General features: G+C 48.0%; 1 protein-coding gene across 4 annotated transcripts in view; it reads right to left on the bottom strand.

The window, feature by feature from the left end:
- BAHCC1 (BAH domain and coiled-coil containing 1) overlaps positions 1-303 on the bottom strand; it is a 101,280-nt gene extending 100,977 nt beyond the window's left edge. For all 4 annotated transcript variants that reach the window (XM_063120090.1, XM_063120093.1, XM_063120092.1 and 1 more), the window contains exon 1: positions 103-303. In XM_063120090.1, the coding sequence (XP_062976160.1) occupies positions 103-271 (169 nt within the window). In that variant the 5' untranslated portion in view covers positions 272-303. The remainder of the gene's footprint in view (positions 1-102) is intronic.
- Positions 304-24,575: the final 24,272 nt, after the last annotated feature.

Below are 24,575 nucleotides of genomic sequence, written 5' to 3'. Positions count from 1 at the left end.
CTCCCTGGGCAGCCTAGCGGAGAGGCGGCCGGGCCCTTCCCCCGCCCTCTGCAGGCCCGGTCGCCGCCTGCCTCGCGTCTAACCCCGACGCCCCGCACTGACCTGTGTGCGTAGCCATGGAGATGGGCGACGGGAAGTATTTCCCCGGCTGGAAGTGTCCTCCGTGCTGCACCGCCGCGTTGTGCCCGGCGGAAGCCAGGCGGCTGGAGCTGTTGCGGTGGCCCCTCTCGGCCAGGAGGTGAGGCGGGGGCGCGAACTCCCGGCCATCCATACCGGGGCTGCGCTCCTGCACCCGAAGCCCCGGCAGGGAAGGGGGCCAAGGGCGGCGCGGGCGGGCGGGCGACGAAGATCCCCCTCCGGGGAGGGAAATCAGCGGGCGCCCGGCCTAGCGGAAGGAAGGGCCGCTCTCAGCACGAGGCGAATAATATTCCTCCGAGGCTCCTCCGCTTCTCTTGGCACCTGGGATCCAGCCTCATTCTCTGCAAGACAAGGGGAAGGAAGGGCGGGGGGGGGGGGGAGAGAGAGGGGAGAAAGGTGTGAGAAAGCCACCGCGGTCTGGGAAGGGGTGGGAATTTCTGGGGGAAGAGAGAAAAGCAAAATGGGGAACGATTCGAGGGCGCGGAGGCCACCATGCCGTACCACAAAAAGCCCCACGGAGGGTTTTTCTGAAGGCGAGACCCATCGAAAGCAGCCCCCTGCGCCGCCTCCCCCTGAGACAATGAAGCGAGTCCTCCTGATGGACTGGAGGGCCAGAGGCAGGCTGGAAAAAAAACCACCAAACCACCAGCAAGCCCTTTTCACGTGAATTTCGAAGAGCCCGTAGCCCCTCCGTTCGGCCGTTCACGGTTTGCGCGGCCGCGGGAGCTTCCCTGGCAGAGAAACGGATCGAGGCGTGAGATCCACACGGATGAATGCGAAAAAATACCAATGCGTCCAAGAACTGGGGGCGGGGTGGGGATGGGCTGGAAGGGAGAGAGAAATTATGCCTTGTTTTCGAATTGCTAACTTTTTATTTGCCTGTAGTAGTTGTGCTGTTGAACCATTTGATTTGATGAGCCGCTAAGAGGTTTCCTCCAGAGCTGGTCAATCCTTCCCGCTCTAGTATATGGGCAAACTAAACCTCTATCCTGACGCCTCTTTATTTTCATGATGCGGAGAGGGGTGGGTGGGAAGGAAGCCTTTCCCAAGCTCGGATCCCTTGCCTTTGAATTGGTTTTGGGTGGGTAAGGGGATTTTCAGAGAAGAGTAGGGGGGTTCTCCTACCCGGCTCCCCCTCCCAGAACATGGACTTTGATTATGAACGAGTTGCCTTGATGTGATCCAAAAGCAGCCTTCAGCACACCCCAACCGAGGGAAAGGAGTTTGCTGTGCTTCAATTACTCAGGCCCAGAAATAAATATTTCATTGCAGACACCTTAGTGGCAAAGTCCTGCATTCCTCCTCCAAGGACAGGGGTTTAAATCCTACAACTGTATTCCTAGACAAAACAGTTATGTAAGGTCCTTCCTGTGCATTCATTCCGTTTACACGTAAGGGTTTTTTGGCGTAGGCCCAATGTGTGTAACATTAAGCCAAGAGGAAGAGAAGCGGGGATAAAAGACCTCCCCACCCCCTGCTTCCCCCCTCCCTTCAGATTTACCAAGCAGGAATGTGTTGTACTGGAAGACTTTCACTGGCTTCTGACTACAAAACTGTGTGTCTCCCATATAAACACAGTAATTGAGATATTAATGGGGAAAACCTAATGCTTCTGCCATCGAGGGAGGGGGGTGGGGAAAACACCCAAATTCTTGATACCCTCCCTCCCTATACATCTAGACAGTTAATTATACCCGTCTAATATTTCCTGGAACTCTGATATTGTCTGAAGGATACATATCACCTCCAAACCAAACGAAGACTATACTGAACATACTTAATTGTTAACCTTATAGGAGAGTTTTTTCACTCACAGAAACACACACACACCTTAATGTGCCCCTGATCACAGCAATTAACATGTTTTTAATTTACTAAATACCATTTTAAATGGCTAGATTCAATGATTCCAACTCTTTAACAGTGCTGGACTATTTGGTGTTTGATTTAATCTATAACTGAAAACATAATGTATTAAGTGACTACATATTTACACAGCTGATAAGATATATATAGATATATATATATATATAGTGTGTGTGTGTGTGTGTGTGTGTGTGTGTGTGTGAGAGAGAGAGAGAGAGAGAGAGAGATACATAAATATATGGGCAGCTTTTACACCGTAAATAAATGGAATAGCTAAATACAAAAGGGCAGGATTTCTGTCTTTATTCTCCTCTCTGGAGATTATATTTCCTCTCCAAGCACAACTTTTTTTTTTTTTTGCAATTATACGGAATTATTAGAAACGGTATTTGTCTTGTACAATGAGGGCATCCCCCCTTCAACAGTATATGAAAATCATCTCAAAGACTAAGATGGGAAGAATGGGTTGTGGTGTGTGGGGTCGGTGGGTGGGGAGAGTTGAAGCCTGGAAGACAAAAGCTAAATTAGCAGCTTCAGCAAGTTTGGGGTTCCATACATCAATGTGAACGGAAACGTGTATAGGATTTCTCTCCCCCTCCCCCTTTTTTCCCTAGGAGAAAAATAGCATTTTTTAAAACAACAACAACAACCTGATATGCCCGACTGAAATAAAACAGCTGATTGGAAATCACGATTGTAGGCCGATGGAAAGTTTCAATATTCGTGATCCAGGAAGGAGCTCTCGCCACAGTGTACCGCAGAGAGGGTTTGCTTCAAGATCGTGTCCATTTTGGCAAGCGCCGGAGCCGAAGGGAAAGGATGAAATCAGGTTTCCTCCAGCCTAGTAAACAGCGGCTTATCTGCAGCACGGGGGCCTCCGGATCCATTCATCATAAAAAAAAAGGGGGGGGGAGGAAGACTTAGAGCACCCTTCGATATTCTCGGGTTTGTCTCCAGCGTAGCCAAAATGAAGGCAATTCTTTAGAAGAACAAGCCGCTGATGAGAGCGAGAAGGTTTAGAATCAATCGGAGAATTCAGACGTTGCAAAGGAACAAAAGGATGTTGCAAATTTGCACGGTTCGGTTCTAGTGAGTTACGCCCCCCCTTTTTTTTAAAAAAAAAAAATTGGGGGCAGGGAGAGAGATCTGGGGGGAAATGGAATAATCCAGTTTTATGCTCTTGTCAATTTTGCTACGTCTCCGGGGTTTTGCGTGCGTAAGAAATATCTCCTCCACCACCTCTCGGACATTTCGATGCAGAAAGAATGAAAAAATCCGGCGGGTTTTCAAACGCTTCGGCGCAATGGCTTTCAGGCCTTGCCGGAAGAAGCGGAGAGGAAGCCCCGGCGGTGCTGGGTCTTCCTGCCAAGCCAGCGAAGAGGCCTCTCGAGCGCCAGTGATCCGAAAGACCTTCCGCCAGCCTGCATCGACATACGGAAAAAAACCCAATAGGCCTGCCCTAAAAGCTTGCTTGGTTTGTTTTGTTTTTTTCTCCGAACCGCCAGCCCTCCGAATATTTTAGTTTTTTATAACATCTTTTCTTTTTGGCGATTCGATATTTTAGCATCAAAAATAAAATACAAAAGGGGGGGGGAATTAAGGGAACGAGGCCGAAGTTGCAGAAACCTCACCACAAAAAAGCCTTCGGTGCGTTTAAAAATGCAACTGTTATTTAAAAGATGCGAGACGGACGAAGGCGGAGACGTCAAGAGAAATCGGGAGACCGTGAGAGACAAAGCCAAGTCTCCCCACAGCCCTGTTTCAAGAACGCTTCCCGTTCCGTGGTTCAGCCGTTGTAAGCTGAACCAAAACAAGCCAAGACGGATTTTACCTCGAATCTTAATGAAACATTTCCTTACAATATGAGGAAGATGTGGCGTCTTTCTCGCGAAGGCAAAACTTAAGAGGCGTTCTCCTATGTAGAATCAGTATGCAAGCGCGCACACACACGCACGCGCGCGCATTCATAAATGAATATACATCTTTCCCCAAACCTTTTAATTCTCTTTGTAATGAATCCCTAACGTACCGAGTATTTTCGAATGCAGACAGTCTTTAGCGTTTAGCAGAAAGCTCTAAACCTTACCTGCTACCACCTATTAACACTTAATTTTTAAACAGGGAGCATATAAATTAGCATAAATTCCTTCTCCTTTTTAAATAATAGTTATAATAATAATAAATACCTAACCTATAATGCCTGTGTTTATTTTCTTTGCAAAGCACCCATTCAGGGCTCTATTAAAAAAACAAAACAAAACAACTAGAATTTCAGTAAGAAATATGCGAACAATCGTGGGTTTTGTTAGTACTACCCAGAGCTGAGTACAAAATTTGCATGGAATAGTAACCGGTAAAATCAAGACAAAAACACATGCACATATCTCGCGGCTTTTTCTGGTTAGAAACAAAATCCATATCCTTTCCCCAAGGATTTTTTTTCTTTTAAAAAATAGTATTATTTTAATTTAGTTGCGGAATGGATAAAATTGTTACATATTTCAATCACTAGGTGTTTGCACTGCTCCAAAAAAGAAAAATAAGATCAAAATAATTTCTTCAAACATATATATATATATATATATATATATATATGTAATCTCAAACTGACCACAGTGAGGGTGTTTTTGATTTTAATAATAGTAATAATAATAATAATTAAAAACAAATAATGCACGTTTCAAAACAAAAATACTAAATAAATTTCAGTTACTTACTGGAGGGAGGGGTGTTCCTTTGCACAGAGGGAACGCAATACAATTAAATCAGTAAGTGGGACTTTGTTGTATTCCTATTGGTATTTGCACTGTGCTGACTGTTGCACTGTAAATGCACTGGCTGCTGCTCCTTGCAGAAAGGAAAAAAGACCCTGTCGCGGGCTCCAGCTTCCCCAACCTCGCAGCTCAGTCCTGCAAGCAACTCTCCCTGCATACTAATAAGCTCGTGCCACTCACTCAGGGTGAGCGCGCTCGCTGATTGGACGCCTGGTCCTCTACGGTAATAAGCTCGTGCCACTCTCCCTGCGTAAACAGGCTTCCCAATAGGCTGGCGTGGGGCCAGGGAGCTGCCAATCAGAGAGCAGCAGGGCTACTACTCAACCCAATGGCGCCTAATTCAAGTCCCTACAGTTGCGCAGCTCCCCTCGCGCAGCTTCCCTTTGCTTAGCTGAATGGAGATACGTAGCAATGTGGAGAGGGAGAGGGAGGGAGCAGGGGTGGGGGAAAGCTTTGCGGAATGGGGAGGTAGAGAGCCTGCCAGAGAGCTACTCCAGCCCACACGCGCACACACGCCAGCTGGGTGGTGTGGGGGGTTGCTTTTGGTTGTTTCTTTCGCTTTGCGAGACTGGACGGTGCGCGGCAGCCGCAGAACCGAGGAGTCCCTGTACGGATCAGTATGTAGAAAGTGCCTTGCTGCTGCTTACAACGGCGCCTGCCTGCCTGCCTGAGTTTTCACAGCGTTGATCAAACAAGGCGCGGTGAAGCCAATTTTAAAAACCCCGACGAGATTTACCGTCTTATAGGTCCTCAGCGCTCCCTGATATTTCACCGAGCACTCAATGCCAGTGCGCGTGTGTCTTTAAAGAACGCCGGGGCGTGATTTCTCCGGGATGCGGAGGGGAATCGCCTCGCCTGCTCCTTAAACCTCTTGCAGGTTCAGGAAATTCTCTGTTCGGTGCTCCTTCTCACTAGGACTTCTGCACGAAGGCACGTGTGAACTCCCAGGTTGGGGCGCCCCCCCCCCCCAGTTTATTTATTTATACTGTCATCGTTTCTCCCTTCTTTCGCCTCTCCTCTCCTCTCTCTCCCTATCACTTCACATCACCACTGAACCCATCCTCCACTCAACTTCAAAGGAAAGCTCCTTCCAATGCATCTCCGCCCTCCCCATATTTTGATCACGATTCTCTGCTAGATGGTCCTTTTACACCAATATACGCTTCCCTCAATTAATTGCTATTCTAATTCTAAAGAGGCTGCATCATTTTCTTTTCTCCTACCTGTATTCACCCTTCTTCTAAAAAAAAATATATTTTTAATCGCTAAATGCTGCAGGCGCACGCACAAACCACACACCACCACACGCAGGCTTCAGCCGATTTTGCACCGGCAATGGAGAGGTTAACCACATAGTCTTCAGTTTCTTTTTCCTCCCCCCCCCCTTCTTTCTTCCAACCCTCCCTTCCCCACTTCCAGGAGACGCCTTGATTGGTTGGCAGTCCCCCAGCCCGCTGTCCATCACCCAGTGTAAACAAGGCGCTGATTGGCTGCTGGCCAGTCCGCACTGGGCTGCCTGAAAAAAGCAATTACTGGCCCCGCGGTTTGCAGGGGGCCCGGGGCTGGTTTGATGAAAGGAGATAAGCTGGGGACTGTTTCCAGCACACACACCCAATACACCCCCCACCCCCGAGGCAGAGCCTACTGTCCCTTGAGCCAAAAGAAGGTCAAAGAGTGGAGAGGATCAAAAGGAGCAAAGCAAAGGGGGAAACGGGCTGAGTCACTATTAGTGATTCTGAAAGCAAAGCCATTCATACCAGGCAGGTTTGGTGCATCGGGCACCGGGGAGGGACGGAGGGGGGGGGGCACCGGGCTGGGGACTGAAGAGCAGGCTCTCCTCCCTTTGCAGAATTGGCGAGTGGGGACCCTGCTGCAGCGGTGGGGGTGGGGGCAAAACCGCCGGTGAACGGACGGCCTTTGAGGGAGAGGGGGAGGCAGAGCAGAGGGTGCTCCAGGACCAGGACCCGGGTGGGAAGAGGCGACGGTGCTCTTCGTCGGGCTGGGCGTGATGCCCCGGGTGTAAGAGGCGAACTGACGGATGGATCTGCAGGCAACGTCTGGGTCCCTGGCCCAGGGCATTTGCAGCCCGTTCCAGGATCTCTTCCCAGTACGCGGAAAGGGGCATCATATCTGTCCCTCTGGAGGTGCCAAACTGCGGGGAAAAGATCCTGCTTTTGCGAAGGCGGAATCGGCATCGAAGCTAACCGGGAGACATGTCAGCGCTAGTGATCGAGTGAGGCTGAAGGACGGACGGGTGTGGGTGCGTGTGCGTGTGTGTGTGCGCGCGGGCGCGCGCTTATGTCTGGTGCGGTGGCGGCGGTTGGGAAGCTCAGAGTTTTCTCCCTTTACCCTTATACTGGCGATTACGCCGATTAAAAAAAAAATTAAAAAGAGCGTAATTGATTTGAAAATGCAGAATAAATCAAAATAACCCGTAAGAGATATTAGATTACAATGGAGCTATTCATTAACCGGAGGAGCAAATTGAATTAACAGAACCGAGAAGCAGCGCGTGTGTACACGCGGTGTGTGTGTGTGTGTGTGTGTGTGTGTGAATTTGCATTTCTCACCCTGGTGTGGATAATGGGATCTATCGAACGAGCCCTCGTGTATAAAACCCAAGGAGCTGCACAATTGGAAACTAACTGGCCAGTCCACGAGGCCCTGGTAAAATACCATACCCGTTCCAAGTTTATTAATACTATTTCGGTTAGCAACACTGTGTTATTTATAAAATTAAGCTGTAAACGGGTCAAATGTTGCAAGTAGGCACAATGCAGAGAACCCACAAACAGGCACGCGGGCGCGCGCGCACAGACACAGTCACAGAGAATCCCCAAGGAGGAGGAAGGTTGTAACCCACGAGGCCCTGGTGACTTTACGGGCGAAATATAGAGATAGGGAAGGGGAGATCTACTTCAAATACGAAATGAATGTCAAGCAGAAATTACAAACGAACACAGAAGGATTTTGTTTGTTTAAAGGCGAGGGAAGGAGATTCTGAAAGGGAACCTATTGTGGCGAGAGGGAGGGAGCGATTCCTCGAGACGCAAGTCAGGGCTCTTGAATTGCTCTTATAAAAAGTGACAGGGGAGAGAAGGAAGAACTGAAAGCAAATATACTTTCAGCTAGTCCCTTCGCTTGGAAACCAGGAGAATACAAGACGCTATCATCAGGGGACGCCGAGATTTAAAGTGGAGGAATGGAAATAGCCGAGGCCAACCTAGCAGCAGAGTCTTCGTGCTAAAAATTACACGGGCAAACTCTCATGCCCGTGACACACATTCACGCGCAACATACCGAGAGAGGTGCGTGTGCGTGTGCTGCCCTCGATCTCTGCAGTCCACCAACCGCTCTGCTCATCCATCAATCCAGGCCCTTAGTCAGGGCACCGGCGGCTGGGCGGAGGAGCAGACTGTGACACAAGAAGTGAAATTGTACTTGTCCTCCAATATATGTACTGTGTCTTAACAAAAAGCCAAAGTCTCAGGATATTGGGGGTGGGTGGGGAGAGTTACTTATGGGGTGGGTGACACGCACACGCACACGCACTCCAAAGTAATCCTAAATTAGAGATTTGTGTGTAGATATATTCACTCATCGAAGGATAATTCAGACTTTATTCACTCAGATGGGGATGTAAGAAACTCTGGGAGGGAAACTTTTGAATCCTGCCGTTTCTGTTGAGGGGGGGGGCATGCCTCTCGGTCTGTTTGTCTTCGTAGTTCCTGGACTACATCTTCTGAAATAAGGAACCGGAGAAGAAAAGGAACTCGGTTTTAAAGACATGAAGAAAAAAGAGTCGACTCCTTCCAATTTAGCAGTCTCCCTTTCTTTCCTTCCTTGAATTCCCCTCTTTGGGATTTCCCTACTGGCCGCCTTTGCATTTCATCTCACCAGAAGATTTCGAGCTCAATTTCAGCGCGGCTCTCTAAGCAAAATAAACCCCGCGCCCACTCCTGGCCGCCCCCTCCCCACCACCTCCGTTTTCGTGGATGAGGAATTCAACAGCCCTTGAGGGATCGAAACGCTTTGTGGCGTCGCCCCTTCCCCAAGTGTTGGGGACATTGTGCAAGGAATGCTTGCTGTTTTCCAAAGTTCGAGCCTTTTGTCTTAAGGTCCAAAGAAAAGCTTTTAACTGCCCGTCCATAAAGCAGGCGAGACGGGGAAATGCCATCTCAAGGTTCGCTCTCGGTCTTCTCCTCTAGCCTCTCCGGATATCAGCGGATAAATAAAGAGAAATGACGAGGTTCAAACGTTGCAATAGAACCGCTAAGGCGCTTGACCGAAACGCAAACGTCTGAACAAGACTGTCCCCAACCCACTCCTTAGTTAGGAGTTAGGCTTACTGGTTTGCCTAGAAGTATTAATAGGATTATTACCACCAGCAGCAGCATTATGTTCATTTAAGCAAATCTCAGCCAGGCAGCCCGATCCAGAACACCAGGAAGTGTTCTTTCCTACCAGGAAGGAAATCCTAGTTGTCTTGGTGGAATTCCTTTCCAATTTAGCATATTTAAGGCACAATCCTAGGCGTGTTTAGAAGAAAAAAGGCCCATGACTCCCAGCATGCTGAGAGCTGCAGGCCTTTTTTCTCTCTAAACATGTATAGGATTGCACCCTTGGGAGCGGGATGGGGTCTATCCTAAAAGACAGGGAGCAAAGTCCCATTGAAATCCATGTAAGTTACTTCCAAAAAGACGTGGATACTTTGTGGTAGTGCGGTGTTAATCGTACCACACTTTAAACTTTTCGAGTGTGATTCTAGGCATGCTTACTCGGAAGTAGTTCAACAACAACAACAAATTTTATTGCAGTCCAGCACACCAAAAGCTACAGTTACGTACAAAAGGACTGAGCGTATATTTAGCTGTTTAAAAAGACAAGTAGTCATGGAGGATCTAACAGAAATGGCCAAGCTTACTTGGAAGCAAACCCTACTGCTTTCAATGGGGCTTCCTCTCGGGTAAATATCCATTGGATTGCCGCAGGACCAGATCCTGTGGATACCCAGTCCAATGCCATGCATGTTTACTCGAAAGTAAGTCCCACTGAGTTAAATGGGATTTCAATGGGAGTTAAATAGGATTGCGCCCTTCCTGAAGGAACTTTTGGCGGGAAGCCTTAACAAAGTTGAGTGTCAGAGGAAAGAAAAGGGGGTCTATTTCCATGATTCTGGGATATGGTTGTTTTTCTTAATTTTTTTTAAAAAATTATTTAGCAGGGGAGGCTTGCAAAACTCCGAAGTCCACGATGTAAAGTAGTCCTAAAGCCTCTTCTCCTTTCTTAACTCTTTGTTGAGGGCTGGGCCTGGGGGGTGTTTAGGGGGAGGGCTGCTTGCTGCTGCCCCTTCTTTCAGGTGGTGTTTGGTCATGAATGCGCCAGGTCTCCGAGAAAGCAGCAGTTGCCCTGCAGTGGGGAATGGATGGAAGGGTAATTAATGCAAAGTGACTGATTGCTCTTGAAGAAGGCCAGTCCAGCAAAGGGGATTGTCCCTGGTCATTGAAGCGTCGCTTGATTGACACTTTCCTCTCCATCTCCGAGCTGAAGGCAAAGGGCCCGAGCGCTGCGTTTCTTCCCCGGCACAGGCCAAGGGTTGCAAAACCTCAGACTGTTAGCAAGGGTGGGTTCGGGCGGGTTTTTTTTTGTTTTTGTTTTCCTGGGGGAATATACTCCATCAACTAATAGAACGCCAGGCCTTTTCCTTTTTAAAATTAGTTAGCAACTAAAACAAAAATTCCAAATTGACAAATTCAGGGAAAGAAAAAGGAGTCGAGAAACACCGAGATGGCCCACAGAAAAGACGAAGCGAAACTAATCAGAAATAAAATTGACAAAACTCATCTCGGATTGATTAAAACCAACAAACAAACCATTACTAAGCTTCGGAATTTGTTTGGTTTTTTTTTTTAACCATTCCAGGATTCCGATCAGAACAGGTTAGGATTTGTCCTAAATAAATCCGTACTAAAGGGGGGGGGGAGTCTTCCCTGCCACCCCATCCACATTTTTTTAAAAAAAGTAATAATCTGAAGAGGATGTTAAAGGTTCCTCTTTTGACTTGTACATCTGCAAAGCCCACTCCCCCCCCCTCTGCCCGCCCTCCACGTCCCCTTCCCTCTCTTCACTTCTTAAACAGGGGTTGGATTTTTTTCCGAGGGGGTGGGATGTTCTTTTATTGTTTCAAAACAGTTGTTACAGCAAATAACTTTAGACAGGGCTGGTGTATAAACCAGAGGTCTGTTGGCAAATCACCAGTGCACTCGTATTCTGCCTGCTCACTTACACAATATGGGGGGGGGGGGTATTATTATTTTTTAAGAGATCATTTTGTATTCTACATGAACAGAATGGTGCTACCGGAAGACGGGGGTGGGGCAGAGAGAGAGAGGAAGGAAACTCCATCTAGCTTTTAGATGGACCACGGTACATTGTCAGCAAAAGTTACAGCTTCTCTCTACCCCCCCCCAATTATTATTATTTTAAAAAAATCTGTCCAGAGCTAACAAATGTTTTTAATTTAACAGGAGCAGAGCATCCGTATCTTTCAGACTTCCTCTATAAGAGAGGGAGGATAATGCACGTAGAAATAAATATTTAGAGTCGGGTTCACACACACACACACACACACACACACACACACACAGAGTCTAAATTTGTAAATTAGACCAAAGGCCCCCTTTCCTCATCTTTGGGTTGATGATGATGATGATGAATTTATTTTTGCGGAATTGGCTTTTTAGAAACGTCAAGGTTCAGGATGAAGAACTGAGGAGAGTGAATGAGGATGGGGGTTGGGTCGGAAGAGGGCACGCAGGGGTGGGGAGAGAATAGATCTAGACAGACACCGAAGGATCGATCCAGCGTCCTGGAGACCAGTCTTGCACCTCCTTTCTCCTGAGCAAATTGGGACTGCACTCAGTCAATGTGTGCTTACTCGAAAGAAAGCCTCGTGTAGGCTGGAGCTGCAATTAAGCCATGTTTGGGACTCAGTTAATCTAGCCAGTCTCTTGCAGAGAATTAAGCTCGTTTATCTCGGGACACATTAAGGAGATTTGGTTCATCTCGCACGGCCAGGTTTAAAAGCCAAGCTGCCCCCTCTTGAAGGTAGTTGCTGCTGGAACTGATGTTTGGTCAGCAAAATCCTGGTAAGTTTAAAAAAGAAAAAAAAAGAGGGGAGGGGGAAACTTCTTAAGGAATAGTGTTTAAAGCAAAAAAAAAAAAACAGCAAAAGGGAGAGGAGAGGGGAAGCATTGTGAATCTAACTGTAAACTTCTGGTCTTAAACATAATACACGGCTTGGTTTGTTATTCAATGAAATTGAAGCATTTGGAAAAATCAAAGCTGATCTGGGGTAGGATGGGTGGGAAGCGCACTTCCTTGAAAACAAAGTGAATCGGTAGAATTCTCTCTCCCCCACCCCCAACCCAGGATGTGTTTAGGAAGAGGAGGCAGGCTCTGGTGTTAGGCAGGCAGGCCAACTTTCATTTTAGTTCTGCTTACATCAATGAGACGGACTTTCAACAGATCTATACCTTCAGGATTCCCATCCTTGGCGAACTACTTGGAAGGCCAGAAGCCTGTTTTCCACTTTAAATGCTTCAGAACCCACCACTTCCGCGAAGACTTTCGGGGTTTCGTCCTTGTCCCCAACAGATATAATTAAGCCTTAGGATGTAATCCTATGCATATTTACCTGGGAGTAATTGGCGCTGAACTCAATGAGACTTACCTCTTAGTAGACAAGTATAGAGTTGCAGTGTAAGTAGGTGTAACTGCATTAGATCTTATTCATCCAGTAATACCTACTCTTTCTCCCCACCAAGTTATCTCCCCACTTGTGCACTGTAAGCTCCTAGGGGCAGGTAACTGTCTGACTTCTTTTGCTTATGTTATTCTTATGTTTAAAGTGCTCTGTAGGTGGTATTATTTATTTATCATTATTATTCCTGTCACACAACTGATTTTGGACTAAGCTCTCAATATCCTTTTCCATTTTTGTAGATGTTTATCCTGAGGTCAGTTTGGATCTTTCCCCTTTTCTGAAAGGCTGAGAGAAGGAGGGCAGTGTTCACCTCAAGTTCAGCATCTTAAGAGAGCAGGCATTGGAGGAAAAGGCAGATTTCACTCCCCCCCCCTTTTTTTTGCTCAAAGTAGGCAACATGAAAACATCTCCTTTTCATGTCCAAATGAATATGCAATCATTTTAAATTCTCAGACCTCAGCTAACCTTCACACTCTGGGGAAATGTGTTAAAATATTGCAATTTAATATCTTTCCATCTGGAAAAGAGAGAGAGAGAGAGAGAGAGAGAGGAGGAGGAGGAGGAGGAGGAGGAAGGGCGGGGGACACCCCCCAGTATGTTAAATAAAATTATGGATTAACACAACACGCTAAATAATTGCCTAATAAGGGCCGGGAGACGCACATCTTTGCATTTGGGTAATTGTATGTTGGGTGCCTCGCTTAATGCAATTGTTTGGGCCCGGTGCATTGTTCCATGTGCTATTTGGTCAACGAGCAAATTAGAAACAATTTCTTGGCTAGGAAGCATTACTCTTAATTCTCCTAACACAAAACGCTCATTGGGAACTTGGAGCGGTGATTCTGACCATTCAGTGCATTGGAACAAACTTTCTAAACGGCTTCAATTTTCTGGATCGCGCGGGGCGATGGGCGGATGGGGGAGAAGAATGAATGGCGCCGATCCTAAACTTACACATGAGTAAGTATGATTGATGCCTAGTACGTACAAACCAACCATAAAACGGAGCCAAGCAAAGCCGCTAGTCTCTGGGTCCAACTGAGAAGAATCAGCCCGGTGTGGGCTCCAAGTCTGTCCAGCTTTATTTGTTCAAACAGGCAACACAGATCTCGTTAAAGCCACGAGCCACCTCGCGATCCCTCGCCGCCCCCCTCCCCCACGTTCCCAACCCGGGGGGGGTGGGGGAAGGAGGCGACGAACACGTGCTGCGCCTTGGCTGCCAATAGCCCCGCGCGAACATGTCCTGTTTTATATTAGTTGTTAAAAAACAGACTACTGGAGGATTTAAAAAAATGGAGAAAGAAAGACACATAAAACCCCCAAACCATTTTGGGACAGAGACGTCCCCGGGTTTTGTAGATCTTTGCTTTCTGTGGAGGGGGGGGCGGTTGGGAGAAGAAGTGGGGGGGGGGGGAATCTGCGCGCTCCGCCTGTGGATCACGACTCCATAGCTCTGGATTCAAAACCACGAACCCTGGCCTGCCTTCTGGGCTCCCACCATGCGATCCCTGAGTCATTTAGGTGAAAGCTCATTTTAGGGTGAGAAATTCGGGGTAAGGTGTGAAGTTCTGCGTGTTCACTCTGGAAGCCCAATTGTGGTCAGTGGGGCCTACTCCCAAGGAAGTGCGCCTAGGACTGGGGCTTAAGACTGCCCTTTCCTGGACCAGCGTTTGATCGCGACTGGATCCTTACCACCCCCTGCAGCTTATTACTCGAATCCCTTGTCCCACGAAATATTTTTTTAAATTATTATTATTATTATTATTATTATTATTATTATTATTATTATTATTATTATGTTAATAATAAAACTGCCCTCTTTCTTTATCTAACAAGGACAAAGGGGAGACAGGAGAATTCCCATTTAGTCTGGCGTTCTCTTTGCTCTCTGTGTGCGCGCCTGGATGTGTGCAAGAGCTTTCCGGCTCTTCCTCCCCCCCCCCCCGAACCGCGCCTTTAGGACGAGGTGGGGGGGGCAGTTAAAAACAAATAAACAAACCCTTGAGCCTTGCACACGAACTTCTTACTGATCCAGTTCAGGGAATCCCCTCCGCCCCACCCTGCCGCTCTAGGGAAGAATAAGACTCAGGGGCAAAAAAAGGACAGGTTGGGTCCTCTGTGTGTGCGTTTGCACGCGGCTCCTAGGGAATAGATGCCCTCTTGGCTAGGCATTAGAAAGCTCCTGGGAAGCTTTCTAGCTGACTGCCCCCCTTTTTTGGGGGGGGAGGAAAGGTTGCTCCTTATTACAAAATAGCATAGCTCCATGGAGTATCACAGAGACTTCGTGTATCTCTTGCCACCTCCCCTTTCAAAAAAATCTATTCCAAAGAATAAATATTGCACACACATAAATATTGCACGCAGCTGGATTTTAATTCTTGTATTCCCCGCCCCTCCTGTACTATTATTTTGAGGTGGCCGTGCAAGAGAAGACGCAGGGCGTACTAGTAGCAACTTTGCTGCTTGTCCATTCAGAGTTCCACTTCCCACAACCTCTCAGCAGTGGGATCCCGAGTTAAAAGACCGGTGCAATCCCTCGTGGGCATAGATCTTCCGTAGCATCCACGCCGACCCTCCGGAAGTCCCACTTCCCCCCCCTTCTTTTTAAACAAAGGCTTGCGTGCAAAGAAGGGCCAAATATCCAGAACCCCATTGGCCGAGCAAGGCCATCCCCCACTCCAAATTGAGCCTTTTGCTTAATCTGGGATGCCAAGAGGCTGGAGGGTGGGTCATCTTATTTGATTACACATACACAGAGAGAGAGAGAGAGAGAGGGAGATCCCACCACGTTAAAGTAATGAACGGTCCCTTCAAAGAGAAACAGACTGCCCAGGAAAAGAGAGAAATCAAGAACAACTCTTTTCCTTATCCTCCAGGTTTTCGGAGTCCAGCTTCAAGGCACTGGAAAAGTCAAAGCCTTTTTAGGAACTCCCCTTCCTAGCAGCCCTACACATATTACTATTTGGGGTGGGTGTATTTTGGAGAATTTAGGTGGTTGCATTAATTATGGGGGCTGCAAAGAGTGGCTTTGTTTCCCCTGAAAAGAGGAAATGAAAGAAGGGGAATCTTAGGAGGAGAAAAGGTGTGCACTGAAGCAAGGGGTGAGTGGATGGATCCCTGATTTGGACAGCCCAATCAGATGAAAAGGGAAAGGGGGATGGGGGGAGAAAGAGAGAGGGGGGATCCAAGTAGATCGCTTTGTTTTTTCTTCTGATCAAACCAGGTCAAGATATTTAATTGGTCCAATTCTCCTCTTACCCTCAAAGAAGAAGAAAAGGAGCAGATTTATTTATTTCTCTTAGGCAAAACCAAGACATTTTCTGTACCGGGCCAGGGCCCTAGACCCTATTCTTTATGCATATAGAAGGGGGAACTGACAAAATACTTAATCAGATAAATCTTCATAGATAAAGTTTATAGTGGTTGACAGACAAGGAGCTTACAACACATTTTTAATTTCAAAAGAGAGGCCTCCACTGTTTCCAATGCAGAGTGTGTGTGTGTATGTATGTGCGCATGTATTTTGCGCACAGCAAGGAGTGATTTCTAGCAAATAAGGGGTCAATCTTTGCTCAGAGGTAATGAGCATTTATAACTCAGTGAGAATTTTAGTGCACCTATATTACACATGTGCAATATTTATATACATTGAGTCCATCTGAAAGAGAGCTTCAACCACTTTCCTTCTCCAATCCTGATGAAATGTGCAAATGTATGGGCGTAAACATAGAAATGTTTGGAGTGTGTGATACGATCAGTGGATCTAGTGTGGATTTTTACTCTCCTGCCCCAGCGTTCTGCAGGATATCTTCACAAAGGGATTTTAAAAAGGAGAGAGAGAGAGAGAGAGAAGAGCTCTTTTCCCGACCCCAAACCTTTAGTTAAAGCCCTGTTAAATGCAGAGTTGTAATTTGTAGCTAAATATATCCCAGTGTGTTCACACACTGAAAGTATAATTCAATGTGTTTGTTGTGTGAGGTTATCAAGGAACCAGCCCATCTGGGTTAAATTAAAGCGAGTTTAATAAACGATACCAGGCCTAGCCAAATCTCTCTCTTTCCATTCTGGAGTTAGGAAATAGATAGATTGATCGGATATTCATTTAAAAATCGGGGAGGGGAGAAAGAGAAATATCACTGCTACTTATACATGGACCAAATTCGCGGCAAGCATTGCGAGGAAAGAGGTGAGTTCTGAATGTTATTTTAAGGACTGAAATAAATTGCCCGGTAGGCGAGACAACTTGCCCTCCTGCTTTGTGGAGCAGTTGAGAGTCTGGGCACCTTTGGCAAGAGATTGCCTGGGGGTACACTTAGACCCACAAAACACGCCTTGCTCTGCTCTCTTCCCCCTCTCCGACCCTCCCCCCCCCCGCCACGCTACCTGCAAAGACAGAAAGAGCACTACTCCGATCCCGCCTGTCCTCCGCCGTCCGTCTTCCTAGCCAAGGCAACATAATCCAAGCAAGATTTGGGAAAGGGGGTGGGCGGTGGGGGTGGGGAGTTCTGAGAAGGGGGGGATGAGAGACCGTTTCCCCGCAAACATGTTGTGACATGTCAAAAGGGTGCCTGTTTTGATAAACACATAATTAGTGCCAGGATGTGTGTGCAGCTGGGTAGAAAGGCATAACTTAGATAATAGCCGCTGCAGCACACACCCCATCGGAGCGGATTTGCAAAACGGAACTTTTAAATGCGATCATTAGGGCCCCTTTGGTTGAATGGGGGCAAAGCCGGGTTGGTTGGGGTGGGGAAGAGGCAAGTTGGAGCACCGAGGGGAAACGTGCCACACATGCACTCTCTCTCTCACACACACACAAAGAAAGGGAGATCGAAACGGGGGTGGGCAGGAGAGAGAGAGATGCTTGATTCCTACGGTAGACTCGGCCGGACAGGATGCACTGCTGGGAGGATAAAACAGCCTTTTCTCTCCCTGCCTCGTTCCTTTTTAGGGTTAAAGGGGGAGGGGAGAATGTGGCTGTTGATGCTTAACTACTTTTATTGTTGTGTAAAGTGAAGGCCCCGGGGTGGGGGGGGGGAGAGACCCCCGCTTTCCCAGCCAGTATGCTACCTATGTAGCTGGCAAAACTAAACAAAAAACCTCTGGCCCTGTAAGAATCTGGCTGCCTCCTTCAAATCTTATTGACTATCGAAAAAACCTTTTCAGAAAGGATCCCTAAGGAGGCCCTTTTATCGTCTTCCTCCCCCTCCCCCATTTCCAGTTGCCCACTCCACTCCGCCCCGCCCCGGAACTGTCTTTTGCCATAGGAGATGGTAGCAAACAACCCAAGCCTCTCCCCCTCCCCAGAAAAGAGATCCGACCTGGGGGGTGGGAGGGCATGGGGGAGCCTCCAGGGACGGGATCCCTCCGACAGACCTCTTTGGAGACCCGAGAAAGATTCAACCCTGCACCTCCCTTGGAGAGCCTTAAGAATCCACTGTGCGGTTCTTTAAGAATCAATGCAAACCGATGAGATGATAGGAGTCGAGGAAGGGAAGCTTGGATGGTTCCCCCACCACCACACCTTTTACCTCCCCACGCGCCCCCCCCCCCACTTCAACTGGCATCTTTGGGGACCTAAAACTCAGATGGGGGAGAATTCGAAGCACAATGCCCAGAGCAAGTCGAAGGAAGCCGTCCAAGAAGAGCTCGAACCGAGACTGCTGACATCACACCCCCGCTTCTGCTCTCTAAATCCCCGCACCTTTTCCACTCCAAGCAACTTTTAACACTCTTAACTTCACGGCTCTATAATAAAAAACAGCGGCGCGGGTTTGCACCGGATTGCTGGTGAAAGACTAAAGTCATTTGAACAGTGTGTGTGTGTGAGTGAGAGAGAGAGAGAAGGAATGAGGGGGGGGGAGACATAGCAGCTTTGTCAAAGCTCTACACATTATTAGTATAACCTCTTTTAAAGAGCGGTAGAATCTAAAGGAAAAGGAAGGATTTATTTATTTTTTAAAAACGCTTTTTCTCTTTGATTGCGTCGCCCATTTCAGTGCGCTTCTATCCCCCACCTGCGGCTGAAAGATTTGACCAGCCCTCTCCCCCGCAATGAATACGATTGTTTTAATGTTGTTAAATGTGCCACGTAAAATCTCCAATTCGGGGGGAATTTATTCTTTAATTTTGGATCCTCCTTCTATTTCAGAATTGGAGGCATTCTATTAAAACAGAGGCATTGTATATTTGCAGATGGCCTCTCCGGTTCTAAACTCTTCTCCCCCCGCCCCAAAGATGGGAAGAGTTATCCATAATCTCGGAATACACCCCCCCCCCCTTTAGACGTCGGGTAATAAATGAATGAAATATCGCCTGTAATTATGCCAGTGGAACCAGTTTCCAAGATAGAGAATGGTTATCCTTTCTTACATTCGCATCTTCAGTTCAAGACGCAGAACATTATTTTACACCCCGTTTTGGGGGGTGGGAACTGTCTAAATCGAGGGAGAGGAGAAGTGAAGCAATATCAGTCATCCCGTGCAAAACAACAACAAAAACTAGGAGCATTTTTTTTAACATAAAAAGCAAAGGTAGATGTATTCACCTATCCCCCCACCAAAGTCCATGCTGCTGTAATACCTTTATTATGCCTAATAAAGATATTACAACAACATGGATTTTTGGGGAGAGGGTTGTTATCAGAGAGGGGCGAGAAGGAAACAATACGACACCCCCCCCCCTCCCAAAGGATTGAGGAGGAATCTTTCTGCTTTAAATTTCTTAATTTATCCGAACCTCCTCCCTCTGCTCCCCAAACGGAGTTTCCAGTTTCCTGTTGCAAAGGGGCGGAAGAGGGGGGGGGAAATTACCCCCCCCCCCAGTCTCGCATACCCTAGAAGGGGAAAGAAAAGGCAGGGACGCCTTTTCAGGCTGCCTTTTGTGCTGTGCCTCGGCTCTGCGGACAAAACAAATCCCCATCTCTGTCTTCGCGAGAAGAGAGATCATGTGGCGAAAGAACCAACCCCACCGGCCTCGACACAAAGGTTAGAAGGAGCCAGAGAAATCTCTCTCTCTCTCCCCCCCCCCCCACCCCAGTAAAAGATCCAAGGGTTACTTTGAGCCCTAAACCCGCCCATCGACTGGATCTCAAACTTAAAACGAAACCTTCGCTTGGCAAAAAAGTAAAACGAAGATTTAAAAAATGCAGATCCGCCGTCCCTCTTTGGAGTGACCGGCAGGCAGAAGCCCGGCAGGCAGGCAGGCAGGCCGCCCAGCCGGCCGGCCTCTCCCACTTCCAGCTCCAACCGCCAAGAAGCCGGACCGTGGCTTCCGCGGCGTCTCGGCGCTTTGCAGCGGGAGAGGACGCTGCGTGTTGCCGGCTTAGGGCGCCTTCTCCGCCGGCCATCTTCCCAGCCTCCTTCTCGCGCTGACCCACGCCCTCCTTTATCCTGCTAATCCTCGGGTTGTTTGGGGAGGGGAAACCGCCTTCTGTTCAGTTTCCTGGGCTCTATTCATTCGAGGCGCAACGGAACCGCGCGCATATTGGGGAGGAAGAAGGGGACTGGGGCGGAGAGGCCCGGATATCCCCAGCCTCGCCGTTTTGAATGAGAGCGACGCGGATCTCTCCGGGGGTATATCTGGTGATCGGCACAGGCGCGCACCATTTTAAAATTCCCACTCATTGCTTGAAAACAAACCCCTTTTCTGAGCACGTCTCTCCCGCTCGCTCCGGATCGTTCTTGGTGATGGAATTGTTATCAAACCACTTGAGGGAGGGAAGGAGAAAGGGAGAGGAGAGGAGAAAAGCAAAGCAGCTCTCTTTTAGTGTTTCTTGGATCAAAAAATTTAAATAAACGGCAGAATTAGAGGGGGAGGGGGAGCAACCAGATTGCTGGGTCAGTGGAACAAAACAGAAAATAAATACCCCTTTTGAGTTCCTCGGGATTAAAAAAGCAGTGAGGGCCTTGCGTGTGTGTGTGCGCGCGCGCTAGAAAGAGAGCCCGAAGGGGGAAGCATGACATCTTTGCAACCAAACCGACACGAAAATCACAAGGACCTAGCAAAAGAGGCCCGGAATGTGCAAAGAACCACGGGGAAAGGGACGCGGGTTTGGGAGGGTTTCCAAGGAGCGATTGTCTGGCGAGGCCGCCTCCCCCGCACCCCTCCTAGAACAGCAGCAACAGTTCGGGCTTCGAATCTTGCAAGCCCCGTCCTTTCACTACCTCTTTTGTTAACAGAAAAGTCAATCCCTTTAATTAAAAATCGTTAGATAAATCTATCTCTTTACTAGCACAAATATACTTTCTATACCGAATTTGCCAAGATATCGATAGAAACTCGAGCGGCAGGGTCCAGAGATAATTTGATTTGAAAGAAGAAGTGGTTAAAAGAGAGAGAGAGAGAAACACAAGAGAGACGTTTGAATACAAACACACACACATATATCTATCCACTGCATTCTCTTACAAAAATAGAAATTTAATGTTTTTGCGTGCATGTGGTACACAGACATCTCTAGACAGAATTTTGTTAGATGCATAGGATGGTTTAAATTTATTTATTTTTCTAGCGCAAGTCTTGCAAGTTAAGTCCCGCTCTATGAAATAGGGGTGAGTGTGGATAGGATGCCAACGGAAAACTGTAGGCTTACAAGGGAGTAAGCCTGATTGAACGCAATGAATTTACTTCTAAGTAAACATGCCTCGGATTGTGCTGTTAATTACTCTTCTGCTTCTAGTCTGGAAACAAAGCAAGGCCTCAACAAAGCAGATGGGCGAGTGGGGGGGAGCCAAGTTTAAAAAACAGGCCTGAAAAGAATACTGCATCTGGGGTTGTAGCAATTGGGAAGTGGGTTTTTAAAAGACCTTTCCCTACCCCCCCCCCCACTCCGGCAGCTTAAGATCGGCGTTTTGATTGTACAAAGAAGGAGGTGATGGTGGGCAATTTACGTTTCGATTCAAAGACAATCTTTCAGGCGAGTGGCGGCAAACTCTGCTTCACTCGGATGGCAATTCTACTCTTATTTCTTCAGATGGAGGCACCGGGAATTTTATTCTAAAGATTGGTTGTTTAGAGGGCTGGGACTATTTAAAGTGTAAAAGCAAACACGAACGATTAAATCTTGAATACCCCCCCTTCTAAATTGATAATAGTTCTATGCAGGGATATACATTCTTGGGTTTATAAAATGTAACAAAAGAGGGGAAAGGGGACGCACGAATTACTGTACCTTGAATGCAGTCTGCTAAACTGCGTGGGCGACCCCCCCCCCCCGCAAAGCTCGATTTCAAATATATTTAGAGATAAACACGGCGATATCGCGGTGGGGAACCAATTCTAAAAGGAGGATCTACAAGGCTTTCTCCTTTAAACAAAAAGCGAAACAAAAAAAAAGTTTAAAAGGAGAGGTACATGTATATACATTATTTCACACTAGCTAAAAACGATGCTGTAACTTGGGGAGCAATATAAACGTCCTCGATGAATAAAGTTTCCGCACACTGTTTAAAGTAAATACAGAGCACATTGCATTTGGGAGGGAGGGGTATTTTATGTGTGTGGATTTTTTCTGCTGCTGCTGCTTCACTCCCCCCCCCCCCTGATTTTCATTTGAAGAGAGGGTTTTGGTTGGGGGTGGGGGGTTTCAACGAGGATTTGCAAAAAGCTTCTTGAGTTACAAGATGGGGGATAGATGTAAAAGTGGCCCCAGGAATGGGGCAGAAAACTGAACTGTTGTGATGTGCGATTGTGGGTTGGGAAGCCAAGACTACATTTTTCTCGCTTTAGAATTAAATCTCCATTAATGGGGCAATTAATGGGAAGGAATACAGAAGAAGACAATGCGTTAAAAAGAAGAAGAGGGAGGCAGGCTTCACAAATACAAACAATTGAGAGCAAATCGAGACAAAACAATTACTTACAGATCGCTGCTTTCCTGGGTCAAAGTTCTGCTTAACAAAGCACAGAAACAAAACAATATCCCCCCCCCTAAAAAAAAGAAAAGAAAAGAAAAGAAAAAAGAGATCCACTTCACTGCAAAAAATAATTTTAAAAATGTGGGCCAGTAGAGATAACCAAGTCCAAGTCGTGGGTTGGAAAACGCCTCTATTAGAATATTGGCGATATATATACACACACATCTACTGGTCATATACACACATCTGTATTCTTGTCTCTCTCTTTCCACTGGAGTCTTTCTCTCTTTCCCTATCTCTAGAAAAGGGAAACTGGAGATGGTTTCTGCATGTGTGCGCCTAAGACCCCCAGCTGTAGCATTTTGGTTTCCCCACCCCCCCACCCCCGCCAATGCATTTGAGGCTTTGCTTTTACGACGGCGGCGGCCCCGTCCTTCTTGCTGCTCTTACGAATTTCGTATTTAGTCGGTAGTATTTCGCTCCAGCTCCTAGGTCCCCCTACCTGCCCGTTTGGAGTAAATCCATTCAATTAGGGCACCAAGACGGAGCTGGAGGCTCTATAATCTCAAATTTATGGCCGGATGACGTGCCTCTCTCTCCCACAATGGAGACCAGTGACATTAAACAGAAAATTGATGAGAGAGAAGCGAAATCTAATCTCTTTTCTCCACTTCTTCCACGCCATTGCCGCCGCCGCCGCCGCCCGCTCGCCTTTTTTCCATGGTTTGCGGGGAGAAAGGCGGGGTGGGGGTGATGCGGTGGGGGGGGACGGGCGATACCGAGAAAGGGGTTTTCTTGTTGTTGGTTGAGGTGGGTGTGCGAAGGGGAGCGGCGCAGTTTAGTCTCCCGAGGCAAAGAGGAGCCGAACCATTTGTTCCTTACCCTCTCGAGATCCGCGTGCAATTGAGGTATGTGTTAGGACAGGGTGGGGGGTAGGGTGGGGTGTTACCCTAGTTTTTAATCTTCCTCTCCCCACCCCACTGCTCTCTCGCTCTCTCGCCCCCCAGCTTTGAAGCCACGCGGTGGGCTTGAGGGACTTACCTGATTGGGCTTGTGCTTTTTAGTGCAGAGTTGCATTTTCTTCCCGGCCCAAGAGAGACAGTCGGAACCGCCGCCGCCGCCGCCGCCGCCTCCTGCTTCCGCGAGGGGGGAAGCCGTGGCTCCGCCGCCGTGGGGCCGCGCTTGGGATACGAAAGGCGTCATGTGCGAAACGGGGAGTTGGAGTTCTGCATTGCAAACCCGGCTACATTCCGTTGTTGTTGTTGTTGTTGTTAGATAGAGAAGCGATCTGGTTCTTCAACCCACATACACGCCACAGAGGGGGAGAGAGCGAGCAGGAGGTGGGAGAGGAGGGCGGGTGGGAGAGCGAGCGAGCGAGCAAGCGAGCGAGCAGGATCTATTGGAATAAAGACAAAAGTAACGTCCCTGTTGCAGCTGCAAACGCCAGCACCGGGAGAGGGGCGGGGAGGAAATCTCAGCTCCTCTCCGTTCCAAACAAGAAAAGGAAACTGAGATTTGCAGTTCTTTGGCTACTTCTGCAAAGTGTGTGTGTGTGTGTGTGTGTGTGTGTGTGTTGCACCGAGCCAGCCTTCCACTTCACACAGGCTTCCAACCCAGAGAATCTCCCCTGGACGGTCTCAGCCGCAGACTCCGCTCAATTAAATCCCTCCCCACCCCGCAATGTAAACCACCCAAGACACGCTGCTGCCGGCGTGGGGCAGGCCAGGAGCTGTACATTGTCCAGAGCCGGACCAATTAACTTTCAAGTCTCTTCCTTTCTTTTCCCCTCTCTTCCCCCCCACCCCCCCAGCAACCTCCATATCGCCGTCCTCGCCTGGGATGAGTTCACAAGTCCGCTGCTCTTCCCGCGCCTCAGACATAACAATGACCTGGTGGATCTGGAACCACCTGCCTTCTCGTTGAGTTTGTTGCCCTTTCTTACAAGGGGCACCGGGAGCTCTCCAACGGGCTCTCGGGTCCTTTTTTGTCTGCTTAGGCCTGGAAGATCGCTCACATCACGAGGGACGGTGAAGCAGCCGCCACGGGGGCCAGCCCGGCCATCACAAACTACCTTCATACTTGATTGTAGTACCTTCCATCTCCCCCACCCCCACAGGGAACAGTTCGGTTTCGTTGGAATGAGAAGGAATATTGATGATGATGATGATGATGACG

The sequence above is a fragment of the Elgaria multicarinata genome, chromosome 3 (assembly GCF_023053635.1).
Source record: "Elgaria multicarinata webbii isolate HBS135686 ecotype San Diego chromosome 3, rElgMul1.1.pri, whole genome shotgun sequence".
Classification (NCBI taxonomy): Eukaryota; Metazoa; Chordata; class Lepidosauria; order Squamata; family Anguidae; genus Elgaria; species Elgaria multicarinata.
The sequence above is the reverse complement of the archived record's forward strand: the minus strand, read 5'-3'. Positions and strand labels throughout refer to the sequence as shown.